The sequence below is a fragment of the Saimiri boliviensis genome, chromosome X (genome assembly GCF_048565385.1).
Source record: "Saimiri boliviensis isolate mSaiBol1 chromosome X, mSaiBol1.pri, whole genome shotgun sequence".
Lineage (NCBI taxonomy): Eukaryota > Metazoa > Chordata > Mammalia > Primates > Cebidae > Saimiri > Saimiri boliviensis.
Genome location: NC_133470.1, coordinates 28234666 through 28261991, shown reverse-complemented (window position 1 = coordinate 28261991; position 27326 = coordinate 28234666). Strand labels below are relative to the sequence as shown.

The 27326-nt window shown below is 38.9% G+C and overlaps 1 protein-coding gene and 1 non-coding gene across 13 annotated transcripts in view; one reads left to right on the top strand and one right to left on the bottom strand.

Annotated features, from left to right (window-relative positions):
• DMD (dystrophin) overlaps window positions 1-27326 on the top strand; it is a 2654855-nt gene that overhangs the window by 2397831 nt on the left and 229698 nt on the right. For all 12 annotated transcript variants that reach the window (XM_074391460.1, XM_074391464.1, XM_074391461.1 and 9 more), the window contains one exon: window positions 5540-5618. In XM_074391460.1, the coding sequence (XP_074247561.1) occupies window positions 5540-5618 (79 nt within the window). The remainder of the gene's footprint in view (window positions 1-5539; window positions 5619-27326) is intronic.
• LOC120366676 (U6 spliceosomal RNA) lies at window positions 5876-5979 on the bottom strand. Its single transcript, XR_005581258.1, has one exon. It is a non-coding gene; the product is annotated as a U6 spliceosomal RNA (small nuclear RNA).

Below are 27326 nucleotides of genomic sequence, written 5' to 3'. Positions count from 1 at the left end.
ACCTACTTTGGCCTCCCAAAGTGCTGGGATTACAGGTGTGAGCCAGCATGCCTGGCCTATTCCTCTCCTTTTATTAACCATAACAGCAGCAAGAACAGTAGGTGCTAACATTTGTTTAGCAATTAATACATGACAGAAGCTAGTCTAAATGATTTACATGTATCATCTTATTTAATTCTCACAAAACTCTAGAAGTTATATTATTGTCCACATTTTACTGATAAGGAAAGTCAAGAATAATTTACCGAGGAAAATAGATTAGTCAATATTCTCTAGGGAAATAGAGCCAGCCAGGCGCAGTGACTCATGCCTATAATCCCAGCATTTTGGGAGGCCAAGGCGGGTGGATCACGAGGTCAAGAGATCGACACCATCCTGGTCAACATGGTGAAACCCCGTCTCTACTAAAACTACAAAAATTAGCTGGGCATGGTGGCACACACCTGTAGTCCCAGCTACTTGGGAGGCTGAGGCAGGAGAATTTCTTGAACCCAGGAGATGGAGGTTGCAGTGAGCCAAGATCACGCCATTGCACTCCAGCCTGGGTAACAAGAGTGAAACTCTGTCTCAAAAAAAAAAAAAAAAAAAAAAAAAGAGATATAGAGCCAACAATATACATATGTATGTGTGTGTCTGTGTGTGTGTATGTATGTATATGTGTGTGTGTATATATATAAAATCAAGTATTATCTCATACAATTGGAGACTAAGAAGTCCCATGACCTGCTATCTGCAAGCTAGAGAACCACGAAAATTGGTGGTATGATTTTAGTCTGAGTCTGAAGGCCTGAGAACCAGGGGAGTTGATGATGTAAATTCCAGTCCAAGGGCAAAAGACGACTGACTGACATCCCAGCTCAAGCAGGCCTGTAAGGAAAAAAGAAACATGACTCTTTGTTCTCTTTAGGACCTCAACTGATAGGATGATGCCCACCCATATTGGGGAGGGCAATCTACTGAATCCGCTGATCCAAATGCTAATCTTGTCTGCAAGACACCCTCACAGACACTCCCAGAAATAGTGTTTTACCTGGGAACTGCATAGTCCAGTCAATTTGACACACAAAATCAACCATCACAGACCTACAGTCAGTGCAATCAGTGTCAGTAGGTATTCTTGTGTGTTCCGCATCTCTCTCTTTCTCACTTGCACACACATACACATACACACACAAACACACGCACACCTGCACACACACACCACATTTACTCACTTACCCATTTGTTTGGTCAACTAGTCAATAAACAAATATTTGCTACCATTTACTGTGTGCAGGGTTCAGCAACTCCTGCAGAAAGGGTTCGGGACATTCGAAGAGAATGATAAACAAAAAATGGTCCCTGCTATCAAGAAATTTACAATCTATTGCAAGAGACATTCATGTCCATATAGCTAAAATGAGTTATACGATAGAAGTGCTTCAAGTATAATCTATATACTGTTAGAATGCTGAGGGATCCATTAATTCTAACGTGGGAGATGGGGAAGTAAGCATTAAGCACTAACAGCATTGATCTCGGAGAGAAGCGGGGTAAGAGAATTGCTGAAAGAAGGAGCAGCATGAAGAAACCATGCACAAGAGTTATATTGGTTAGAATAGTGCAGGAAGGGCAGGTAGCTTGGTGGGCTTAGCAGGTAGAGTTTGGGAGCCCAGGGTCATAAGGTTGGGAAGGTAGGTTTGATATGTCCCTCATGCTTTTTTATATATGAAGTAAAGCAAATCCTGTGTTTTGGGGGAACCCCACTTGGTTATTCACATATTTGGGTGAAGCAAAAATTGGCAAGGCTAGGGGAAGAGTAAAAAAATGGGATTGTTCTGGATATACACTAGGCACTTAACTAGTATTGGAAGGCCAGAGCTGGTTTGAGACCAGACTACCTGAGCCACTTTTTTTTATTATTATACTTTAGGTTCTGGGGTACATGTGCAGATCATGCAGCATTGTTGCATAGGTACATACATGGCAAGGTGGTTTGCTGCCTCCATCCCCCCGTAACCTATATCTGGTATTTTGCCCCACGTTATTCCTCCCCACCCTCCCTACCCCTCACTGTTCCTCCCCTAGCCCCCCACAACGGGCTGCAGTGTGTGATGCTTTCCTCCCTGTGACCACATGTTCTAATTGTTCAACACCTGCCTATGAGTGAGATCATGCAGTGTTCAATTTTCTGTTCTTGTGTCAGTTTGCTGAGAATGATGGTTTCCAGATTCATCGATGTGTCTACTAAGGACACACACTCATTGTTTTTTATGGCTGCGTAGTATTCCATGGTGTATATGTACCACATTTTCTTTATCCAGTCTATCATTTATGGACATTTGGGTTGGTTCCAGGTCTTTGCTATTGTAAACAGGGCTGCAATGAACATACATGTGCATATGTCTTTATAGAACAATTTATAATCCTTTGGGTATATACCCAGTAATGGGATTGCTGGGTCAAATGGTATTTCTATTTCTAGGTCCTTGAGGAATTGCCACACTGTCTTCCACAATGGTTGAACTAATTTACACTCCCACCAACAGTGTAAAAGTGTTCCTATTTCCCCTCATGCTCTCCAGCATCTGTTGTCTCCAGATTTTTTAATGATCATCATCCAAACTGGCGTGAAATGGTATCTCAATGAGGTTTTGATTTGCATTTCTCTAATGACCAGTGATGATGAGGATTTTTTCATATGTTTATTGGCTTCATGTATGTCTTCTTTTGTAAAGTGTCTGTTCATACCATTTGCCCACTTTTGAATGGGTTTGTTTTTTTCTTGTAAATCTGTTTTAGTTTTTTGTAGATTCTGGATATTAGCCCTTTGTCAGATGGGTAGATTACAAAAGTTTCTTCCCATTCTGCTGGTTGCCAGTTTGCTCTAATGATTGTTTCTTTTGTGTACACAAGCTCTGGAGTTTAATTAGATCCAATTCATCTATTTTGGCTTTTGTTGCCATTGCCTTTGGTGTTCTAGTCATGAAGTCCTTGCCTATGCCTATGTCTTGAATGGTTTTGCCTAGTTTTTCCTCTAGGTTTTTATGGTGTTAGGTCTTATGTTTAGATCTTTAATCCATCTGGAGTTAATTTTAGTGTTAGGTGTCAGAAAGGGGTCCAGCTTCTGCTTTCTGCACATGTCTAGCCAGTTTTCCTAACACCATTTACTAAACAAGGAACCCTTTCCCCATTGCTTGTTTTTGTCAGGTTTGTCAAAGATCAGATGATTGTAGATGTGTGGTGTTTCTTCTGAGGCCTCTGTTCTGCTCCATTGGTCTATGTCTCTTTTTTGGTACCAGTATCATGCTGTTTTGATTACTGTAGCCTTGTAGTATAGTTTGAAGTCAGGTAGCTTGATGCCTCTGGCTTTGTTCTTTCTGCTTAGGATTGTGTTGGCTATGTGGGCTCTTTTTTGGTTCCATATGAAGTTTAAGGTGTTTTTTTCCAGTTCCGTGAAGAAGGTCATTGGTAGCTTGATGGGGATTGCATTGAATCTTTAAATTACTTTGGGCAGTATGGCCATTTTCACAATATTGATTCTTCTTAACCATGATCATGCAATGTTTTTCCATCTGTTTGTGTCCTATCTTATTTCCTTGAGCAGTGGTTTGTAGTTTTCCTTGAAGAGGTCCATTACCTACTTTGTTAGTTGTATTCCTAGGTATTTTATTCTCTTTGTAGCAACTGTGAATGGCTACAGTTCACTTCTGATTTGGCTCTGTTTGTCTGTTATTGGTGTCTAGAAATGCTTGTGATTTCTGCACATTGATTTTGTATCCTGAGACTTGGCTGAAGTTCCTTATCAGTTTCAGGAGATTTTGGGATGAGACAATGGGGTCTTGTAAATGTACAATCATGTCATCTGCAAATAGAGGCAATGTGGCTTCCTCTTTTTCTGGGTTGAATACCCTTTATTTCTTTTTCTTGCCTGATTGCTCTGGCTAGAACTTCCAATACTATTTTGAATAGGAGTGGTGAGGAGGGCATCCTTGTCTAGTGCCAGATTTCAAAGAGAATGCTTCCAGTTTTTGCCCGTTCAGTATGATATTGTCTGTGGGTTTGTCATAAATAGCTTTTATTATTTTGTGTATGTTCCATCGATGCCTAGTTTATTGAGAGTTTTTAGCATAAAGGGCTGCTGAATTTTGTCAAAGACCTTCTCTGCATCTATTGAGATAATCATGTGGTTTTTGTCTTTGGTTCTGTTTATGTGATGGATTACGTTTATAGGCTTGCACATGTTGAACCAACCTTGCCACTTTTCTGATGAGATTAACATGAATTTTACCTCTTGGGGATTCTGCACACTGCAGGAACTACTCTCTGAGTTCTGATTGCTCTGTGCAAGCTCTGATCAACCCTTAGTTTAGCATGGACTCTTCACAATCAAATCAAAATCCAGAGTTAGAGCTAGGATGCCTGGAGCTGCCACTTATATTGGGTTGGCAAAATGCCAAATGAGTAAGTATAGCATTTCACCCATAAAATTATTCCTTTTTTCCCCACCAAGACTAGACTTCACTAAGTTGACAGCATACTGTGTCAATATATTATAGAGAAACCTAATAGGAAAAAAAGAATGGCAATTTTCATTGCATGCCACCTAAGGGTATATTTCTCAGTAATTTCCAAATCAATTGAAAACTGAAATCTGAAAATTACTTTTATCTTACTACTCACCCTCTTATCCCAACTTTAAGCTTTGTCTCTACTTCACTGATAATTAATTTCTTTTTTTTTTTCTTTTCTTTTTTTTTTTTTTTTTTTTTTGAGATGAAGTTTCACTCTGTAACCCAGTGCAGTGGCACAATCTCTGCTTACTGCAGCCTCCCTCCTATCTCAGCCTCCCTGAGGAGCTGGGACTACAGGCATGTGCCACCACTCCCAACTTATATTTGTATTTCTAGTAGAGACGAGGTTTCACCACGTTTGGCCAGGCTGGTCTTGAACTTCTGACCTCAAGTGATCTGCCTCCCTCAGCCTCCCAAAGTGCTGGGATTACAGTCATGAGTCACTGTACCCAGGCATAATTAAATATTAATCAGCTATTTGTTAATTATTAATTATCAATGATTAAATCACTCAATGATTTATTTACCATTAATCAATATTAGTTCTTTAAAAATTAGTCAAAAACAATAGATTAAGACTTAAAGACAAGACGTGTCATTTCAGAGATTCTGTAGTCGCTGATGCCCAATGGCACCCTCCCTGTTTTTGTGAAAGCGAAGAATTTGTATTTTTTGATGGTACTAATTGAAGCAGTAGTTCATTTGTAGCTGCCAATGAGTTGACTCAAAAATAAAAAATAAAAAATAAAAAAATCTCATCGTAACATTGTCGAGAGAGGAAATCCTTTGTGTTTGGCCTTGGTTTGATAAAAATGAGTCTTGGATACTATATACGGTAAGTGGATATTAAAAGAAGGGTTACGAATTGTTGCTTTAGTGTTCTCAGCCTTAGAGACTCAAAGTATCTTATCAGAAAGGATACATTGCTTTAATTGTTCCTTATTATATAGAATGAGAGAACATCATTTCTCTCCTTTTCCTCCCAGGTGGCCGTGGAGGACCGAGTCAGGCAGCTGCATGAAGCCCACAGGGACTTTGGCCCAGCATCTCAACACTTTCTTTCCAGTAAGTCATTTTCAGCTTTTATCACTTAACTTCATTGCATCTTGATTAATAAGAATTAACAGTTGAAAAAAAGGAAATTAAGTGATGAATTATAATCATCTCTGTCAGATGCAGTAGAAGCATAAACCATCCTGAAATATAACGTGGTTGATGAATTCAGAAGATTAGGAAGAGGAAGGCCAGTTAGATCATTTTGTCCAGTCTTCAGCTAATGCATAATTGTTTCCTGCAACATATTCTCAAATGCTAACTTTATTAATGTTTTTGAGTCTTTCTGAAAAATATGGAACACTTTGCTCTGGAGCCATGCTAATATTCTCTATATCATTCCAATGTTAGTATGTGGGTTGCCGAAGCAAACATATACATTTGAGTTTTCATTTCTACCTATCAGTTCAGTTAATAAAGCTAATAATTATGATATCATGTAATTATAACATCATCATTCAATATATGTTACTTTGATTCTATCATTCTTTATATCTAAATAATTCATTATATACTCCCTGCCTTTTGAAATGAATGACAGTTCTCAAAAGAAGGCATACAAATGGCCAACAGGGATATGAAAAAATGCTCAACATCGCTATTTACCAGGGAAATGCAAATCAAGACCACAACACATATCATCTTACCCAGGTTATAATGGCTATTATTCACAAGACAAAAAAAACGACAGAATCTAGTGAGAATGTGGAGAAAGGGAACTCTTACACTGTTGGTAAAAATGTAACAATAAATTAGTAACAGTATGAAGATTTCTCAAAAAACTATAAATAGAACTACCTTACCATCTGGCAATCCCACTACTGATTATCTAACCCAAAGCAAAGGAATCGTTTATCAAAAGATACCTGTACTTGCATGCTTATCACAGCACTGTTTACAATAGCAAAGATGTGAAATCAACCTAAGTGTACATCAACAGATGAACTAGATGAAGAATATGTGGTATCTATACACAATGGATACTACAAGAATGAAATCACATCATTCACAGCAACATGGATGGAACTGGAGGTCATTATGTTAAGTGAAGTAACCCTGGCACAAAAAGACAAATACTGCACGTTCTCACTCTTGAGGGAGCTAAAAAAATTGATCTCATAAAAGTAGAATAGAATGATGGATACTAGTGGCTGGGAAAGGTGTGTGGGTTGAAGGGGGAGATAAAGAGAGATTGGTTAATGCATACAAACATACAGTTAGATAGAAGGAATAAGTTCTATCATTTGACAGCAGAATACGGTGACTATATTTAACAACTATAGTCATGTGTTGTACATTTCAAAGTACCAAGGAGAAAGGGCTTGAATTGTTCCAAATACCTAAAAATGACAAATACTCAAAGTGATGGATGCCTCAAATATCCTGACTTGATAATTGTACATTCTATACCAGAAAAATATCACATTACGTTATAAATATGTAAAATATTATATATTGGCCAGGTACGGTGGCTCACACCTATAATCCCAGCACTTTTGGAGGCCAAAGCAGGTGGATGATGAGGTCAAGAGATCAAGACCATCCTGGTCAACATGGTGAAACCCCGTCTCTACTAAAAATATAAAAATTACCTGGGCATGGTGGCACAGCCTGTAGTCCCAGCTACTCAGGAGGCTGAGGCAGGAGAATTGCTTGAAGTGGAGGTTGCGCTGAGCCGAGATTGCTCCATTGCACTCCAGCCTGGGTAACAAGAGCAAAATTCCATCTCGAAAATATATATATATATATATATATATATATATATATATGTATATATAAAATATAAAATATATAAATATATATTTTATATATATATACATACATATATATATATATATATATATATATATATATATAATGTATCTTAAATAAATAAATAAATAAATACTCTGCCTCCAAGTTGAAACCTCAGCCTATGGGCATTTCCTTTCCCTCACTATTTGTATCCTCCTTTTTTGGGGGAGGAGGGGATAGGGGAGGGAGTCTTACTCTTTTCCCCAGGCAGGAGTACAGTGGCATGATCTCAGCTCAGTTCAACCTCCACCTCCTGGGTTCAAACGATTCTCCTGCCTCAGCCTCCCGAGTAGCTTGGACTACAGGCATGCACCACCACACCCAGATAATTTTTGCATTTTTTTTTTTTTTTTTTTTTTTTTTTTTTTTTTTTTTTTTTGAGACGGAGTTTCGCTCTTGTTACCCAGGCTGGAGTGCAATAGCACGATCTCGGCTCACCGCAACCTCCGCCTCCTGGGTTCAGGCAATTCTCCTGTCTCAGCCTCCTGAGTAGCTGGGATTACAGGCATGAGCCACCATGCCCAGCTAATTTTTTGCATTTTTAGTAGAGACGGGGTTTCACCTTGTTGACCAAGATGGTCTCGATCTCTCGACCTTGTGATCCACCCGCCTCAGCCTCCCAAAGTGCTGGGATTACAGGCTTGAGCCACCGCGCCTGGCCAATTTTTGTATTTTTTAGTAGAGACAGGGTTGCACCATGTCGACCAGGATAGTCTCAAACTCCTCACCTCAGGTGATCCACCTTTTGTCCTTGACTTGACTTCTTCTACTTCTTTTATGGTTTTATCATTTTAATAATTATGTTTTTATAATTAATACTACAAGAGAAATAGCCTCAGTTAACTGAAAGTTTAAGTATTAGAACCTCCTATTTATACAATAGTACATATTAAATTGGCAAGCACCTGTTTTCCTCTGATTAATGTTAATTTATACCCCTTTTTCTTTTATTATAAAAGTGGATTATTGAGGTTTTTTATATTTCAAAAGCCATACTTTACCACATGCAGTTAATATGTGTTAGCATTCTAATATATTTCCTTCTAGTCATATATGAGTATGTCTGAGGGTTTACCAATCACTTTAAGGCAATTACTTTGTGCCTAGCAATGTTACAAATTTTAACTAGTTTAATCCTTACAGCGATCCCTTAAGGTAGGTACCATTATTATACCCATTTCAATGATGAAGAAATTGAGGCACACGTTTATACAGCTAGTAGATGAGAGAGCCAGGATTCAAACCCAAGAAGTTGGCACCCGAGTCTGTGTTTTTAACCATCACACTGTAATTTTACTTAATTTATATATTTTATGGAAAGGAAGTAATTGTATATGATCATTCTTCTGCCATATTGTTTCCTTGCCATTTTCTGATCTTTTCCTTTCTTTCTTTTCCATTCTCCATGAATTAATAAAAAGATCCACGCTCACAAATACCTTAAAGTATTTGATTAGATGGTTTCATGTGTTTCTTCAGTTGGCTGTTGTCTTTTTTTTTTTTTTTTTTTTTTTTTCGAGACGGAGTTTTCGCTCTTGTTACCCAGGCTGGAGTGCAATGGCACGATCTCGGCTCACCGCAACCTCCGCCTCCTGGGTTCAGGCAATTCCCCTGCCTCAGCCTCCTGAGTAGCTGGGATTACAGGCACGCACCACCATGCCCAGCTAATTTTTGTATTTTTAGTACAGACGGGGTTTCACCTTGTTGACCAAGATGGCCTCGATCTCTCGACCTCGTGATCCACCCGCCTCGGCCTCCCAAAGTGCTGGGATTACAGGCTTGAGCCACCGCGCCCGGCCTTGGCTGTTGTCTTTTTGGACAAAAATTCCTGGAAGGTGTTGGTCCTGTGTTTTTATTATACACTGATAATAGGTTAAGAAGTATCTATTTCCTGGACTGGCTCTCACTTTATTATCTACATCTGATCTAGTTATTTGGACACAGTTTCACAATGCTTTGGAGTTGCTAAAAGAAAAAGGGGGATCGGTAAAGCAGTTTATCTAAGTGAGTGGGATCGTGGCTTTTAGGAACAGCTCTAGAAAAATGATAAAGGCTTCAGACTTTGTCTTCTGTATTTTTCTAAATCTCTAGTCTACTAAACTTGCCTTGGTGACAGCCATTCTATTCAATTTAATTGAGATTAAATGTGATAACATGCTCCTAAGCAACTCATAAACCATAAATAAAAAATAGTACTATTATGAATATTAATTATTCCTCAGACACCAGGAGTATTCATTCATATTTTCTTCTCTCTGACTGCCCCTCTGAATTCCCATGTCTTACCCATTAAAACCTATTCTCAGAAAACGATATACTCATTTAACCCAGGTGACAGGTAAAGTTTAATGAGTACTTCTCCTGGGTTATTTGCATTTTATTAGAGTGAAAATCCGTAAGCCTGAGGTGGTAGAACAACAGCCATAAGCTCTGAGCTGTGAGGGAAGAACTTTGAGTAGCCAAGAAGAACATTCTCACACCTTTCAAACCATATCACATCAGTGCCCACTTTCAGAAAGGTCAGGCTTGTTAGACACAGGCATTAATAAAGAGACTGATCTACCTGCCTGAATGAAGCGAGCCCAGAAGTCATCAATCTCTTGGATACCCATGTGAAATATCAATATATGCTTAAAAGTTTTGCTTGCAGTTATAAAGAAAATACCAACTTGGTTTAAGGGATATTTAAGAAATAGGATGCTGAGACAAAAGACAGATCGTTTCTTTACATTGTCGTTTTTAAAATTACAAAGGTACTCTATACACATCAAGAAAAATTGGGATAGCACACAGTACAAACAAGAAAAGAAAAAATATTCACAATCCCATGACTCAGAGATAATCACTATCAGAAATTTGTTTTATATACATTCTGTCTTTCTCCTGTGGGCTGTGTGTGTGTGTGTGTGTGTGTGTGTGTGTGTATGTGTGTGTGTGAAGGTTCTTTTCTTTTCTTTTTTTATTTTTTAATTTGTTTTTTGAGACAGAGTGCAATCTTGGCTCACTGCAACCTTCCCTTCCTGGGTTCTAGCGAGTTTCATGACTCAGCCTTCTTCGGCTACTTTTTTGTATTTGTGGTAGAGATGGGGTTTCACTCTGTTGGCCATGCTGGTCTCAAACTTGTGGCCTCAAGTGATCGGCCCACTGCAGCCTCCCAAAGTGCCGGGATTACACGTGTGAGCCACTGCACCCAGCCTCTCTTTTTCTTTTAAACCAAGCACAGATGAAACATTATTACAGTTTTATGACCTGTTTTTTTCCCTTCAAACTGTCTTTATAATACTTTTATGCACTTAAGTATTCTTCTACAGGGTAATTTTTCTTTTTTTCTTTTTTTTAACTACAGGGTAATTTTTCTAATGATTGGCTATTCCTCTCTTCTGTGGCTGTACCAAATTTACCAACATAATTCTAAATTGCTCAATATTAAGAGTACTTCACAATTTTTACTATTATATCCAGCATTATGGCTAATATATTTTTTTGGTGGGGGGTAACAGAGTTTTGCTCCGTTGCCAGGCACCAGGCAGTGTCGTGATCTTGGCTTACTGCAACCTCCACCTCCCAGGTTCAGGCAATTCTCCTGCCTCAGCCTCCCGAGTAGCTGGGACTACAGGCATGTGCCACCACACCCAGCTAATTTTTTTGTGTTTTTAGTAGAGACGCGGTTTCACCATGTTGGCCAAGCTAGTATCTTTTTTATACCTTTACAAATATCTCAGATTCTTTCTACAGGATAAATGCCTAAAAGTGGAATTGTTGTGTTAAAGAATGTTTACATTTGTAAGCCTTTTTATGTGTATTGCCAGAGTTACCTCTAGAAAATTACACCAGAAATAGGGTGCGCCATCCAAACCATATTTGAGCCAGGCATGGTATGGCTCATGCCTATAACCCCGATTTTTTGGGAAACTGAGGCAGGAGGATCACTTAAGCCCAGGAGGTCAAGGCTGCAGTGAACCATAATCACACCCCTGGACTCCAATCTGAGTGAAAGAGCAAGACCCTGACCCTAAATTTAAAAAAAAAAAAAATCACCCTATTTGAAGCAGGGTATCTCTGAAGTCACATATTTGCCACTATAAAAGCAGCTTCCCCCCACCAATGAATAAAAATATGTTTTAAATACTCCTCTAAGGTCATATTAAATGAATTTGAATTGATACTTTTTTTTAAGACAGGCCTGCATTGATACATGTTTAGTAATGTGCTTTCAGGCTACTATGAATAATAATAGGGTGGTTTCTAAAGCTTAGAAATTACAAAGAAAAGAAAAATAAGGACGAGCTACTAATTGCACCCTGCAACAAAAACATGCTTATTGTCTGTGTTTCTCTATCTTATTCTTTCTCTCTCTCTTTCTCACACATGCAATCTCTCTCTCGCTCTGACATACACACACACACACACACACACACACACACACACTCCCCTTTGGAAATTACATTACCAGATGTCTGTTTTTTATCAGAAGACAGAGGCAGCCTTTTACTAAAAAAAGGATTCACTGTTTTTTCCTGGTGGCCCAATCTCCACTTGTTAAAGAAATTGTTTCTTTTATCTTAGATCTGAGAGAAAATGAGAAAAGAAAAACATTGTGAAATATGACTCTTCTCCATTGATGCACACTAACTTGTCCTTACTTCTAGTTTTAATATGCTGTTACTCCAAATGGACTTCTACAACTTAAACCAAGAAAAAGCAGAAATTCTAATAATGCGACTTTAAATATATATATATATATATATATATATATATATAGTAAAAGTATTATTTAAACACATTTAAAATTATAAAAATCATATACTAATGCATAATTATATATGTATAATTGGTAGGTCTACTGTCAGTCTCTTCATATGTCCTTGATTAAGAAAGTACTAAAGTATTCATTGGTTGGCATAGTAGTCTGAATATTGTCCTTTCCGTTTCAAGAGTTTAAAGATTTGCTGTGTGTAGTGTCTCTTCGCCTATAATCCCAGCACTTTGCAAGGCCAAGGAAGGCAGATCACTTGAGGTCAGGAGTTCAAGACCAGCCTGGCCAACATAGTGAAACACTGTATTAAAAAATACAAAAGTTATCCAGGCGTGGTGGCACATGCCTGTAATCACAGCTACTCAGGAGGCTGAGGCAGAAGAATCACTTGAACCTGGGAGGTGGAGGTTGCAGTGAGCCAAGATCATGCCACTGCAGTCTTGTAGTGATAGAGACTCCATCTCAAAAAAAAAACAAAAACCAAAAAAAAAAAAAAAAAAAAAAAAAAACAGTATGAAGATTTTTCCTGACCATTATCTCAGTTCCCTGGTCTTTTGTTCTAAATTCTACTTTTCTCACCAAGAAAGATCACAATATATTTGGGTAAAGGGAGAAATTTTTCTATAACAGTAAAAAGAATCCATGGGTTTCTTAATATTTTACAAGTTCGAGAATTCCCTTAAAAGAATATTTTCTGAGTCGGGTTGTTTAAAACATTAATGTTCCATTAGACTTTGATAACTGTCCCTTGAAAAAATAGTACTGATCAACAAGATTGGAAAAATACTAGGTTTAAAGGATAAGCAAGTTTATTTCCTGTTGGAATTCTTGAGACTTTATTATACACTGAGACTCTAAGAGGATAAGGAGTCTATGGTTTTCCAGTTTTAGGTGACTATGGAAGTCTTTTTCAGACACACCAATTAATTTCACACTAAATATGTCGTGGATCACAGTGAATCTTTGCCTTAATGTGGTATTTGCCAAATGGCTTAATGACAGAAATTTTTTGCTAAAGCTTGTAAAAATGTGATCCAATTAAAAAGAAAATGAATATTTTTGAGGCAAAAGGATCAACTCCCTCTCTTTACTGAAGTTCCCAGCCCCACTCCCACCCCAGGAGTCCTCTTGTGCCATGGATTTCCTAACTGGAGATAAGCTAAGAAAGTATCTACACCAGTAGTTTCCAAACTCTGAAGTGTGACTCATTAGCAAATCCTAAAATCAGTTTAATGACTTATAATCAAGAATTTTTTACTGGAATGGAATGGAGTGGAACAGATTAGAAAATATCAGAGTGCATTGCCCAAGTAAGGTTAAGGGTTGTTTTGTTTTGACAGTGGTTGATCTGTTAGATGTGTGTGTGTGTGTGTGTGTGTGTGTGTGTGTGTGTGTGTGTACACACTAGATCACAATGTAAAATGTTTTTCTTCTGTGGGTTGCAGTCAAAATAGTTTGAAAAACATTCAATCACTCCAGCCCTTCCCTTATTTTACAGATAATAAAATAGGTACATAATGATCAAATGACATAACCAAGGCCACAAAGATACTTATAATAGATCTAGGACTGGAACCCAATTTCTGGACTTCCAAGCCACACATCACGCTGCCTTACCCATTGAGAACAAATGCCCAGGGCAATAACTGTCTAGTCCATCTGCTATTGCCAATGATTATTCTCTCTTATATTCCTCTTAGTCTGGCGCATCCTATATTTACAGAGCCTATTTTTTTTCTCTCAGTACCTCTGGGCTAAAAGTTGCCTTATCAAAATGGTATCAATAATGGTTAAGAGTAAAAGCTGTCAAATCAAACTGACTGGGTTCAAATATTGGCTCAGACACTTTATGATTTATTCTTTATCTTTAGTCTTCATCTTTAAAATAGGGATAATAGTAACATATTTGGTCACTTGTGAGCCACTTTTTTCTACTCATGTTTTAATAGCTCTGAAATCACAATGCACCTTATGACCAATGGGATATTGAATTCAGTGCAATATGGTTGTATTATTTCATATGGTTACAGTGGAGATCAAACAGCTAATCTTTTTAAAGCCCTTAGAACAGTGCCTGGAACATATTAAGTGCTATTCAAGTGTTTGCTATTAGCTTTAGCATTAGCATCATTAATACTATCTGCTTGGTAGTATAACTTAATGCATGCCTGTTAAAATCAAACTAGTCATGAAAGTTTCATTCATTCTCTTGCATTTAACTGTCAGCATTAAGTAGTCTCTCTCCTTTCTGAAGATGATTTCCAAGGATCTAATCTGAAAGTCCAGTGTTTTTCACATTAGAACAGCTCAACAGTTGTTTGTGTAACTAATGAATAATGAATAATCAAAAGGATAGACCTTAATCTCTATAAGGTCAGGATGGTATTAGTCTTGTTGACAGTTATATTCTACAGTACCTAATGTGGTGCGTGGCACTTAGTAAATGTTCAGTAAATATTTACAGAATGAATTATGTCTTATACCCAAAAGAAGAAGAGGTAAATTCACTCTTGACATTGATAATACACAGTGGCATGAGATTTAGCATAGTGACTGTCACATAGTAGACACTCAATAAATAATGTGACCTTTTATGTTGCTTCTCAGCAAAGACTAATGGCATTCATAACTTTATATGGTCATTTTTATCAAAGTCTACTGTACCATGTAATATATTAAGGGAAAAGGCTGACTTCAAAATTACAGCATGATCACAACTGTATTAGAAAATAAAATAAAAATAACAGAAATGTACACATAAAAATGAAAACTAAAAGAACTCCAAAAGGCAAACAGTTATTGCATCATTTCTTTCTTTTTACTTTTGCAAATTTTTTGGTAATAGCATGTATTACTTTTGTAATAGAAAAAACAATAAGGGTAAAATTTTATATTGTAGCTTTTAACCAGTGACCTCTTGCAGTGGCAATGGAACTCTGAAAGACAAATTTCCTTTTTACTATTTATTCTGAATTTAAAAGCTGTTTCACGGAGTGACCTTGTTCTCAGATTATGAGACACTGTAAAAGGAAAGAACTGATCAATTATTCCTTGCAGGCTTTACAATCTTAACTGCCTTAATCATATCCCTGGTTAAGTATTTTCCTTTCTTGTCAAAGTGACTCAAGCTTTTATAGTTTCTCCTTGATACATAGGGCCTAGCAGTTTGTTTCCATCTTGGGAGTTGCTAAGCTTTCATCCTGGACATTCCCGACTGTACACACGCTTAATTTAAAAAATAAGGGAAACCTTTAAGCACATATAATAATTGCTGAAATTTCAGTTAACAGACCTCCAACTATGCTACGAGTGTCCTCAGGGGATGGACAATTTGAAATATGAGTGGGCCAATAATTTAAAGCTTCAGATTGGCTTAAGTAAGCCATCTTGAAGCTGGGCATGGTAGCTCACACCTGTAATCCCAGCACTTTGGGAGGCCGACGTGGACAGATCACCTGAGGTCAGGAATTCGAGACCAGCCTGACCAACATGGAAAAACCCCATCTCTACTAAAAATACAAAATTAGCTGGGTGTGGTGGTGTGCACCTGTAATCCCAGCTACTCAGGAGGCTGAGGCGGCAGAACCACTTGAATCCGGGAGGTAGAGATTGCAGTGAGTCAAGATTGTACTATGGTACTCCAGCCTGGGCAACAAAAGTGAAACTCTGTCTCAAAAAAATAAAATAAATAAATAAGCCATCATGATAAAAGTCAGAAAGAATCTTGCAGGTTCATTGTGAGATAATTTGCAGTCTAAAATTCTCTTTCAAGTAAAATCTCAGGGTGAAATGATTTGGGCCATTTTCTTCAGCAGTCACGTGTTATCTCAAGTGTTAGGAATTTGGGACAAATGTCATGTGACCTAACCAGTGATGCTGATAATGCCTCTATAAATTCAAAGACTGCCTTTCCAATTCCCACAAAAAGCAGCTACAGCAGTAATAATTATATTCGCTCCTTAAAATTTATTGTCATGGCCCTTTTCTCCTTTAGCTCAAATTTATACTCTCCAATAAGCTCTCAGACTTATTTGCTTTACAGTATCATTAGCAACCAGATTTTGTATCATTGGCCCTATATATCCCATGAATTTGAACACATGAGGAAACAAAATTTCTGTTTCTGCTACAGGAATTTCTGTGCTGGGGCTGGCTTGCAATGGCTCAAGAGAGCCAATTGTAAACTATACAGGAATTGTGAACTAGTTAGTAAGCCTACCTTTGGTAGCTTGAAATCAGGCATAGTGGGAAGAGTTACTCCATGGAAATTGGCAAATACTACAAACTGGGGCACCTTTTTTTTTTTTTTTTTTTTTTGCATAGATGGCTCATTAGAAATGACTAATTTATCTGTGTAATTTGGATCGTGCAAGTCCCTGGATGCAAAGAATCTTCTTAAACTTAGCAGGAAGGATCCAAATATTTATCTGCCCTATAGAGGGACCACTCATCCTGGTTTGTCTGGGACTTACCTGGTTTTAGCACTGAAATTCCCATATTCCAGGAAATCTCTGTAGCCCCAGGGAAACCAGGATGGTTGTTCACCCTAGCCTTAGATAAAATCCCTAGAAATAGAGCCCTATTTACATAAAGGGGCCTTTTGTGGGGGGGGAGCGGGGGTGGAGTTTTGCTCTTGTTGCCCAGGCTGGAGTGCAATGGAGCAATCTCAGCTCACCACAACCTTCGCCTCCCGTGTTCAAGCAATTCTCCTGCCTCAGCCTCCAGAGTAGCTTGGATTACAGACATGTGCCACCATGTCCAGCTAATTTTGTATTTTTAGTAGAGACGGGGTTTCTCCATGTTGGTCAAGCTGGTTTCAAACTCCTGACCTCAGGTAATCCGCCCGCCTTGGCCTCCCAAGGTGCTGAGATTACAGGCATGAGCCACCACACCCAGCCAGATGGGGCTTCTTGTTCAGGTGAAAGGGAGTGAGGGAAGCAGGATAAAGTAAGGAGGATGCTGGTCAAGGACTAACGTGAGAAGGAAGAGTCTCACTTCAGCCTGATCCCACAGGGAGTTCTGGGGAACGGATTGTTCCCACCTTGAGATAAGGGGGCTGGACTTTTATTTTTCCATGCCAGTTAGTCATTGGCTGTGGATTTCTGGGGAGTAGCAGATAGCAAAACAGTTACCATTTGACCAAGGGAGGATTTCTGGTGAAACAGGGAATGAAGCCTTAGCAACCAACACACACACAACTGTGGCTGGGTAAACCAGCTCAGTAAAAGGGATCTCAGTGGAACACCAATAGTATTAACCTCTCCTAGACTTTCTGAAGCTGCTGTCATACCCCATGCATAATCTGGCTTTAGAGCTGAATGGGCGCATTTAGGTGGATCACTAACCACCACTCCTTCATCAGGTACTTACATGGGAATTAGCCCGGTAGCATGGAAGAGATGAGACAAATGTCTGTTTCTTTCTTATTTCATCTTCCTCATTGTGACAAATTCTTCTGGGCCTCAGAGGACCTAGGGCAAAGAGACCAGCATCAGAGTTCTGAATCAGTTTTATAGCATGGGCACTATTTTAGTGGAATGCTGGCTCTGAAAGGTGTATTTTTATACTACCCAGAAAATGAAGGCATTTTTGAGTTTGGCCTGGGGTAGCATTTTGTCATCTGTCCAGAATATAAAGCTTTTCACAACAGAAATGGTGGGATCACATCCCTGTGGGCAGAAATCATTACTTTCGTTTTTCTATTTGGATATTTTCCATTTTCAGAACACAACCAGTTTGGGATTACAAAGTACTTTCTGGTAAGAACTTTGAAGTGAGGACAAAAGGCATTTTGTTCTTTTGTAGACTTACATAAATTGTTCCTGGTTTAAAAACCATTCTAGATTTTTAAATAGACTTTCAGGTATCTGCAATAAAAATCATCTTGATTTCAGTCTAGTGCAGGAGCTGCTCTGTTATGTGCAATATCTCCTTGAAGCTATAAGGGACAGAGATAGGCCTAGGTGATAAGGAACATTTTCAGGAAGCAGAGAAGCATAAAGAATAATGTGGGATGGGCGCAGTGGTTCATGCCTGTAATATCAGCACTTTGTGAGGCTGAGGCAGGCGAATCACGAGGTAAGTAGTTTTGAGACCAGCCTGGCCAACACGGTGAAACCCTGTCTCTACTAAAGATACAAAACATTAGCCGGGCATGGTGGTGCATACCTGTAATGCCAGCTACTCTGGAGGCTGAAGCAGGAGAATTGCTTGAACCCAGGAGGTGGAGATTGCAGTGAGCCGAGATCGTACCATTGCACCCCAGCCTGGGCCTCAGGGTGAGACTCCGTCTCCAAAACAAAAAGAATAGCATAGAACAAAAGATACCATGAAACACATGTTTGCTTCTTTCTGTATATGCATTTGCTGCCATAGACTTCAAACTATTGCAGTATCACAGCTTCTCTCTTCTCTCCACCTAACACCTTTTACTTAAGTTTCTGCTTCCTTATGACTTCCATTTTCTTCCTTTGTTATCTGACGTTTTAAACTTCCCCACCCATCTTTCATCTCTGTTTATCTCTGTGTATTACAATCAAGCTCTCCAAGAAAAAGCATCTGATTGAATTGTTATTTATTTTCCATCTAAGGGTATTGCCACCTCACAGGCCACAGGCCAGACAGTAAACCAGGCTTTCTTGACCTGGGCACTATTGACATTTGGGGCCAGATAATTAGTGGAATGCTGGCTCTGAAAGATGTATTTTTACACTACCCAGAAAATGAAGGCATTTGTGAGTTTGGTCTGGGGTAGCATTTTGTCATCTGTCCTAGAATACAAAGCTTTGTGCAACAGAAATGGTGGGATCACATCCCTGTGGGCAAAAATTGTGGTGGGCTGTCCTGTGTGTTATCCCTGGTAACACCCCTGGCCTCTACTCACAACATGCCAGTAGCACTCGCTTTCCTTGGTTGTGACAACCAAAAATGTCTCCAGACATTGTCTATCAGATGTCCCCCAGAGGGTGAAATTGCCCCTTGTTGAGAATCACTCCTTTGTACCATTGCCTGGACAACCTGTGGTAATGAGAGTCATGTGGAATGCTAAATAGAGTGACCTATGCCTGACACATCATTTGACATTGCTTTTCCACATCCTTAGAGACCCTTTAGTTTCTAAATGAAAGGGAGTATCCTCAGCAGACCATCTTCAGGAATTGCCTCAGCTGCCTCATCCAAGATCACACCTATTCTATGGGCAGCTTTTCCTGATGAGTGGAGAATACTAACCTGGCTATTTTGGCCCAACTCAGGAGGACACTAACACTCTAGCTCAAGAGCTCCCATGGGGCTGAATGAGACTATCACTGGGTCTACATTCAAGCTTGACTTCTCCCTATTTTCATTTCTGCTTATTTCATTTCCCTTCCACAGTTGTCTGCTCCAAGAGCACACTTTACTAAATATTCTGCTCTCTAATTTTTGCCGTAGAATTGGCTTCCTGGGGGAACCCAGTCTGTGAGGGGGGGCAATGAAATTGACAGGCATTGAGAAGCATCTGAGAATAAGGTATTGCAATAGGCCCATGATAGTCACTGCGTCATTTGATTTACTCTTGCTTCCATAATGAGGTTGATGATTTTGTCCAGGGTGAGTTGTGATTATTATTAGTTAAGATGTCCAACCTCATCATCTCCATTAATAGGTGAGGACTTTGAGGACAGCATAAAATTATGTCAATCTCTTGCCTTAGACCTTAAGCTCAGCAGCATACATGCCCACAACAGGCAAGAGTTAGAAAATAAGATAGTCAATTACATAGATCTTGAAAGGCAATGTGAGCACTTTAAAGGCATAGGACATGCATTACTCTTTTATTAAAAATAATTCTGCATGTAACACACCATCTTGCATATTAGATGCAGAATATGTCTTGATTGAACGAATAACTGGGCACTGAGAAGATTGTTCCAGTCAAATATAGTGGAAAAGAACTTAGTTGAGTGCTTAGTGTAATGTCCTGCAAGAGTTAATGTACTTCACTTTATTTTCAGTCAGTTAAGAATTGATTCACTTTGTTACTCAACAAATGTCTATTGAATGACCAAAATAAATCAAACTCTGATCTAGAAACTGGGGAAACAGCAGTCAATAAAACAAAGTATATTTATCGTGGAGCTTAAATTTTAACAAGAGAAGACGGACAATCAGATCAGGATAAGTTTGATTTAAAAAAAAAAAAAAAGCAGGATAAAGAGGCTAGAGGATGCGAGACGGGAACCCTTTAAGTGGAGTGGTCAGGAATGGTGACATTTGTGTAGAGATGTGAGGAAGTACACCAGTCAGATACTGGGGGACAAAATGTCCCAGGTGGAGGAAACAGTAAAAGTAAAGGATCCAAGATGGAGCATGCTTAGAGGGTTTGAGAAATATGAATAGCAAGAAAGCCAGTATGACTGAAGCCAAGGAAGAAAGATGGTGAATGATAGGAGTGAGTGACCAAGGGCCAGATGAGGAAGGGTCTTATCAACAATGGTTGGCTATCATTAAAAGCCTTTGGAATACGTGCTTTGTGAGAAGGGAAGTCTTAGAATTCTGAGCTAAGAAGCAACATGGTACCTGTAGCATTGTAACTGACTGAGCCTGTGGTATTCATTCATTCGTTTCTGTATTTATTAACAAATACTAGTCACCTGAAATATGAAGGTTAAAAAGAGAGAATTATCACCTTGGGATATTTAAATACTAGTCACAAAAGACAGACCAATAAAAAATGACCTCCTACAGTGGTAGTAAATAGCAGGTGCTATAGGAACAGAATGGAAGGAGGAATTCATTCCACAGTGAGGGAAAGGAGATGTTCTATCTAGGTGAGTATTAATGCATATTGTCCCTGAGGCTACATGCAAATCCAAAGTAGAGGGTATGTATTTCTTCTGATAGGAACTTAGAAAAGAATGTTTATAATTGCTTGGTCCCTGATCTCACTTAGCAAGAGTCACAGGATGCATTCAGTGATGAAAAATCAGTTTATCCCTTCTACTTAGCCATTCTGATAAGATGAGTATCTTGTGCTGGGCATGGTGGCTCACACCTGTAACCCCAACACTTTGGGAGGTCAAGGTGGGTGGATCAGTTGAGGTCAGGAGTTCAAAACCAGCCTGAACAACATGGTGAAACCCCGTCTCTACTAAAAAATACAAAAATTAGCTGGGCATGGTATGGAGTGCCTGTACTCCCAGCTACTCAGGAGGCTGAGGCAGGAGAATCACTTGAATCTGTGAGGCGGAGGTTGCAGGGAACCAAGATCATACCATTGCATTCCAGCCTGGGTGAGAGAATAAGACTCCTTCTCAAAAAAAAAAAAAAAAAAAAAAAAAAAAAAAAAAAAAAGGCGAATATCTCCCTTTCCAGTTTCACGTATAGTCTCCTTATAGCCCTTTTGTTCAGAAAAGGGATTTCTTATGTATGTATAATGAATGTAGATATAGGTTTTAGAGACTGCTAGTGTTTTAATGAGATAGAAATAGGCAGACAAGAGAGAGAATAATTAAAGGATTACTCAACATGAGGGCAATCTGATGTGGAAAGAAAGTCTGAGCAAGAAATGTCTGTGAAAAAAAGAAGAGGAATGGAATGAAATGAGCTCATTTACGGTGTGAGTTAGGGACAGAAGGGATTTATTCTCAAGAGGTGAAAAGTGAAGGAGCTCATGTTATAGAATTTGACCTAGACAAGCTATCAAGGGGAAGAAACTAATTCAAAAGACTTGGTACAGAAGGTCTGGAGCAGATACATCTATTTGAGGAAAAGTTTTTAAATGCATCTTGTTATTCCTGGAACCCAACACAAAAGCTCATGACGATCTTGTTATCTTCAGGGAAAAAAGGGGCAGCAAGGCTTATATCTTCTTTTGTGTGTGATTTTTTTTTATTATACTTTAAGATCTGGGGTACATATGCAGATTGTGCAGGTTCGTTACATAAGTATATACATGCCATGGCGGTTCGCTGTATCCATTCCCCCCATCATCTACATTAGGTATTTCTCCTAATGTTATCCCTCCGAAACCCCCCACCCCCTGCTATCCCTCCCCTAGTCCCCCCCACCCTCAGGCATGCTCTGGTGTGTGATGTTCCCCTCTCTGTGTTCAAGTGTTCTTATTGTTCAACACCCAAGGCTTATATCTTTTTTTTTTTTTTTTTTTTTTTTTTTTTTGAGACGGAGTTTCGCTCTTATTACCCAGGCTGGAGTGCAATGGCGCGATCTCGGCTCACCGCAACCTCCGCCTCCTGGGTTCAAGCAATTCTCCTGCCTCAGCCTCCTGAGTAGCTGGGATTACAGGCATGTGCCACCATGCCCAGCTAATTTTTTTTTTTATTTTTAGTAGAGACGGGGTTTCACCATGTTGACCAGGATGGTCTCGATCTCTCGACCTCGTGATCCACCCGCCTCGGCCTCCCAAAGTGCTGGGATTACAGGCGTGAGCCACCGCGCCCGGCCCCCAAGGCTTATATCTTAAACAAGACAGTACATAACTTCAGGTCAGAGAATTCCATTAACATGAATCACCTACACCAATTTAAATAGGCAAAAAATATAGTAAGTTTGGTAATGTAAAATTTAATTTAAAAATCAGAACCAACAATCAAAATTAAAGCAAGAATGTTGTGTTTTAATTATTTTTTAAAATATTTAGTTGTTTTGAATTATGAAGTAATGCTAATCCAGTATATAATGATAAAACACAGTTGATTTTCATAGTAAACATGAGCATCAGAATGCCAAGAGGAAAATTTGTCTCCATTTATGTTTCATTACTCTGAGGACCGCATAACATTTTTTGAAGAGTCAGAAAATGGCTAGAAAAAGAGGAAGAGAGATTATTTCCTTAACTAGTTCCCTAGTCCCTTACTTTGGTAGTTAACAGTTTAACTCTAGAACCATAGAGTCTCTCTCTCATTTTCCTGGTTACACTAGGATTCCTCACATTGGCAGTAAGTTAGAGAATGAGATAAATATCCTGATAACTCACTACATGAATGATGAAAATAATAATAAGTGTAGGTATTGGAATTTTTAAAAAGTATTGAGCACTCTGTGCTCTTAACACAGAGGAAGCATTTTGCATGGATTAACCTGTTTAATCCTCATACCAATGCTATAAAATAAGGACTATTATGTCTCCATTTCACAGAAAAGGAAACTGAGACTGGAACAACTTACTAACATATTCAAGTTCATACTTGTAACTATTATGGGTTATCAGCCTTAGAAAAGGAGTTTCAGACACCAGTGAATAGCAACCATCCAGTCTCAACTGCACAGACCAAAGAGCATGATAATCCCTATTAATCTTTGGATGTTAGTAGAGGAAGTGCCTAGTAATAAATGGGAGAGACTTTGGCTGGAGGGTACTTTCTATTATTTAATCTCTGGGACACTGTTTCCCCTCTCCCCTTCTCTTTCTTCTCTCTCTATCAGCCGTGTCCACAATAATGCTACAATATAACTACTACACAAGAATATAGAGCTTCTGTTCTCATGCTTGTGGGCCGGCAGGTCAACTGTATGTAGTTCAGGTGTTCTGGATAAAGCTTGACTGGAGAGCTCCACTTCATACTGTATTATGCCTGGGTTTGCCTCTAGGCTGTGAGTTCAGTTTGGTTGGTCTCTAAATGTGTTGGATTGTGAGGCCCAGACTAAGGGATCAGAAGCAACCTGGGGCATGTTCTCATGGCAGATTGCCAGTGCGACAAGCCTCTGTTCACATCATGTCTGCTAAAGCAAATCACAAGGTCGAGCCAAGGTCAAGGGGCTGGGAAGCCCAGTGTGCTCACCATGAGGCCATGGCTAAGGTATACATGTGTAATTCTTTCACAATTGAGTGAAAAATGGGACCAACATTCAATCTTTCCTATGCTCTTTTTGCTTTAATTGCTGTCATAGCTTTAGTTCTTTCTCACTCTTCTCGCTTTCTAATGGATGTATATCCCATCTATAGTCATTTGGTTTTTAATATCTGAGTTGCTCCTTACTGTCTCAGGTTTCAAATGTTTCTTTCCTTGAAATTTCCCTGGTGCTTAATACAATACCTTTCACACAGAGAGCGTTCAGCAAATGGTGTTGACTGCCTGCCGTCTTTTAAAAGGACATCTGCAGAGACAGTCAAAGCACCTGGCAATACTGCACTGACTTGTTAGGAACCTGAATTAACCCAGTTGGCCCAAAGACTGTAACCCCCACTACCTGGAGGAAAGTTCTCTGGTAATGCAGACAGCCAATTATGTTTGAATTTACTCAAAAAAACATGAGCATGAATTAGTCATGGCTCTATTTATGTAGGTACCTATCTTCCTATATCTGACCTTAGGAGGCTTGATTGCTTTCTTACTGTTCTAATAATCACCATGAGGTTCTTGAAGTTTTCTTTCTTTTTTTTTTTTTTTTGGTTTTTTTTTTGTTTGTTTGTTTGGTTGGTTGGTTGGTTTTTTTGGAGACAGAGTCTTGCACTCTCGCCCAGGCTGGAGTGCAATGGCGCAATCTCCACTCACTGCAACCTCCGTCTCTCGGATTCAAGCAATTCTCCTGCCTTAGCCTGCCAAGTAGCTGGGATTGCAGGTGCCTGCCACCATGCCAGGCTAATTTTTCGTATTTTTAGTAGAGACAGGGTTTCACTATGTTGGCCAGGCTGGTCTTGGACTCCTGACCTCATGATCCACCTGCCTTGGCCTCCCAAAGTGCTGGGATTACAGGCATGAGCCACCACGCCCAGCTGGTTCTTGAAGTTTTCTATTAAGTCAGTTTGAAGGAGCTTTTATTCCATGAGTAATGCCACCCAACTTTGGTTATTAGACTTTATAGGACTGTGCAGCCAGCAGCCCGGGATATTAGATATAGTTTTATCTCTGTGACTCAGTCACCTTGCCAAGTATTTTAGTATGAACTCTTGACTTCCCAGACCAAATGTGAGCCTGATACTCTAAATGACTTGGCAATCTACTAACAAGTCCCATGGTGTGGTATACTGTTCACCACGTGCAATGGTCTCAGAGCTCAGCATTATCTGACAGCTCATATAATATTTACAGGTTGTTATTCGTGAAGAATTTTAGTTAGCCATAAAGATTTTCACAGCTATGGCAGACATTAGAGGTCTCATTCATCACTCTTGTGACCTTCCTCTCTGGAATGTAGCCCATCTGTCTCTGCTGTTGAAATCTTTATGGAAAATCTGCCCATCTTTGAAAGTTTAGTAAGTGATCTTAAAGTTTTCATTGAATCTTTACTTTTGATATATGATATAGACATATAAAGCACTATCCTTATTTTAATTTAACGTTTTGAAATGTGTTAAATTTAACTTGGCCTTTCATTTAAATGACAGAAAACTTACTCTTGCTACAGGAACTATATGCGTCACATCAAAATAAAATAGAAATCATACAGAAAGAAATTGGAATGGGAAAAATTACGCATATATTACGTATACATTCAACATTAATAACTACATGAAAGCTTAAATACGGTATTATAACCTTGATTATGACTTTAGGAAATGAAAAAGGTGGAAATACATTTTGCATATAATTTAACACTGTAAAGGAGACCCTAGGCAAATTCAATAAGGAAATGAACTGAATAGGCTGGGTTACAGAGCACAAGAGAGGTATGACCAACAACCACCTGTCCCCCCTTTTCATTTACATTTTCCTCTTTTTATCCACAGCTTCTCAAGTGCTTGCTTCCCCTCTGTCTAATCACTCCTTCAACCTTTGTGATCACTATTGTGAAACTGCCCTTGTGAGGTCACCAGTGATCATGGGATCAAATACATCTTCCTCTTCTACACCCTTACTTCATCAGGCTCTAAAACACTTCAACTAGGCTGATGTTTCATCCCACTTTATTCTAGTTTCTGTAATATTTTTCTTTGACAGCAATTGTATTGCTACCACTATTTGGGGGCATTTGCCTGTGTACATTCCCTTCTGTTTTCCTCCACCATACCCATTCTTTTCTCTATACTTTTATAGCTTTCTTGGGGTATAATTGATATGCAAAAATATGCATATTTAATGTATGTAATTTGGTAAGTTTGGACATATGTATACACCCAAGATACTATTGCCACAATCAAACTAAAGATAATTAACATATCCCACCTACAAAGGTTTTGTGTCCCTTTTCTTTTGTGTGTGTGTCTGTGCATGGCAAGAACACAACATGAGATGTACCCTCTTAAACTCCTTAAGTGTACAACACAGTATTGTTAACTATAGACACTATGTTGTACAGAAGATCTCTAGAACCTATTCATCTTGCATAACTGAAACTTTATACCCATTGAATAACAATTTCTCATTTCCCCTGCACTGTCTTCTGGCAACCACTTTTCTATTTGCTGCTTCTATAAGGTTGACTATTTCACACACTTCATATAAGTGGAGTCATACAGTATTTATCTGTCTATAACTGGTTTATTTCACTAAGCATATCAGCAAGACCCATCCACCTTGTCACCAATAGTAAGATTCCTTGTTTTTTTAATGCTGAACAATATTCCATTATATGAAAATGTGATGTATACATACAATTCTCTTTGTACAACCTTCCTTCCTTAAACAGTCCAGCCATTTTCATAGCATCTGCTATGATTCTAGTGCTAATGGTCTTGTCCTTTCACTTGCATTTCCGTGAAAAGAACCAAAGTTGCGCTGATGCAAACACCTGTACACAAACGTTGATACCAGCTCTATTCATGATTGCCAAATGCTAATCAATCTGTGGCCCTCTGTTTTTCACTGCATAAAATATAAACAAATCTGTTTATCATTCATGCTGATGAATGGTGCATAAATGGTCTAGCTAAGAATGAAAGATCCATTGTATAGATGCCATTTGTTTAGGAAGACAGAGATGTAGAAAGAAGTGCTATAAGCCCAGGCCTTTAGATAGTATTCACAGGCATTTCTCTCTGCCATACTTTGTACTACATGTGGCACGTTAACAGTAGTTAGGAGTGGATTCAAGGCTAAAGATAAATGCTGCCCAGGTGAGAGAGAAAGAATTGATTCCACAATTACCATCATTCAGACGCACATCATAGGTATGTGACTACAAACATTATTTGTGTGGTGATTAACATTTTGCAAAGCAATTTCATATTGATTTCCTCCTTTTGTCCTGACAACATTTTGGTGAGGGAGATATCATTATTCCCATGTGGA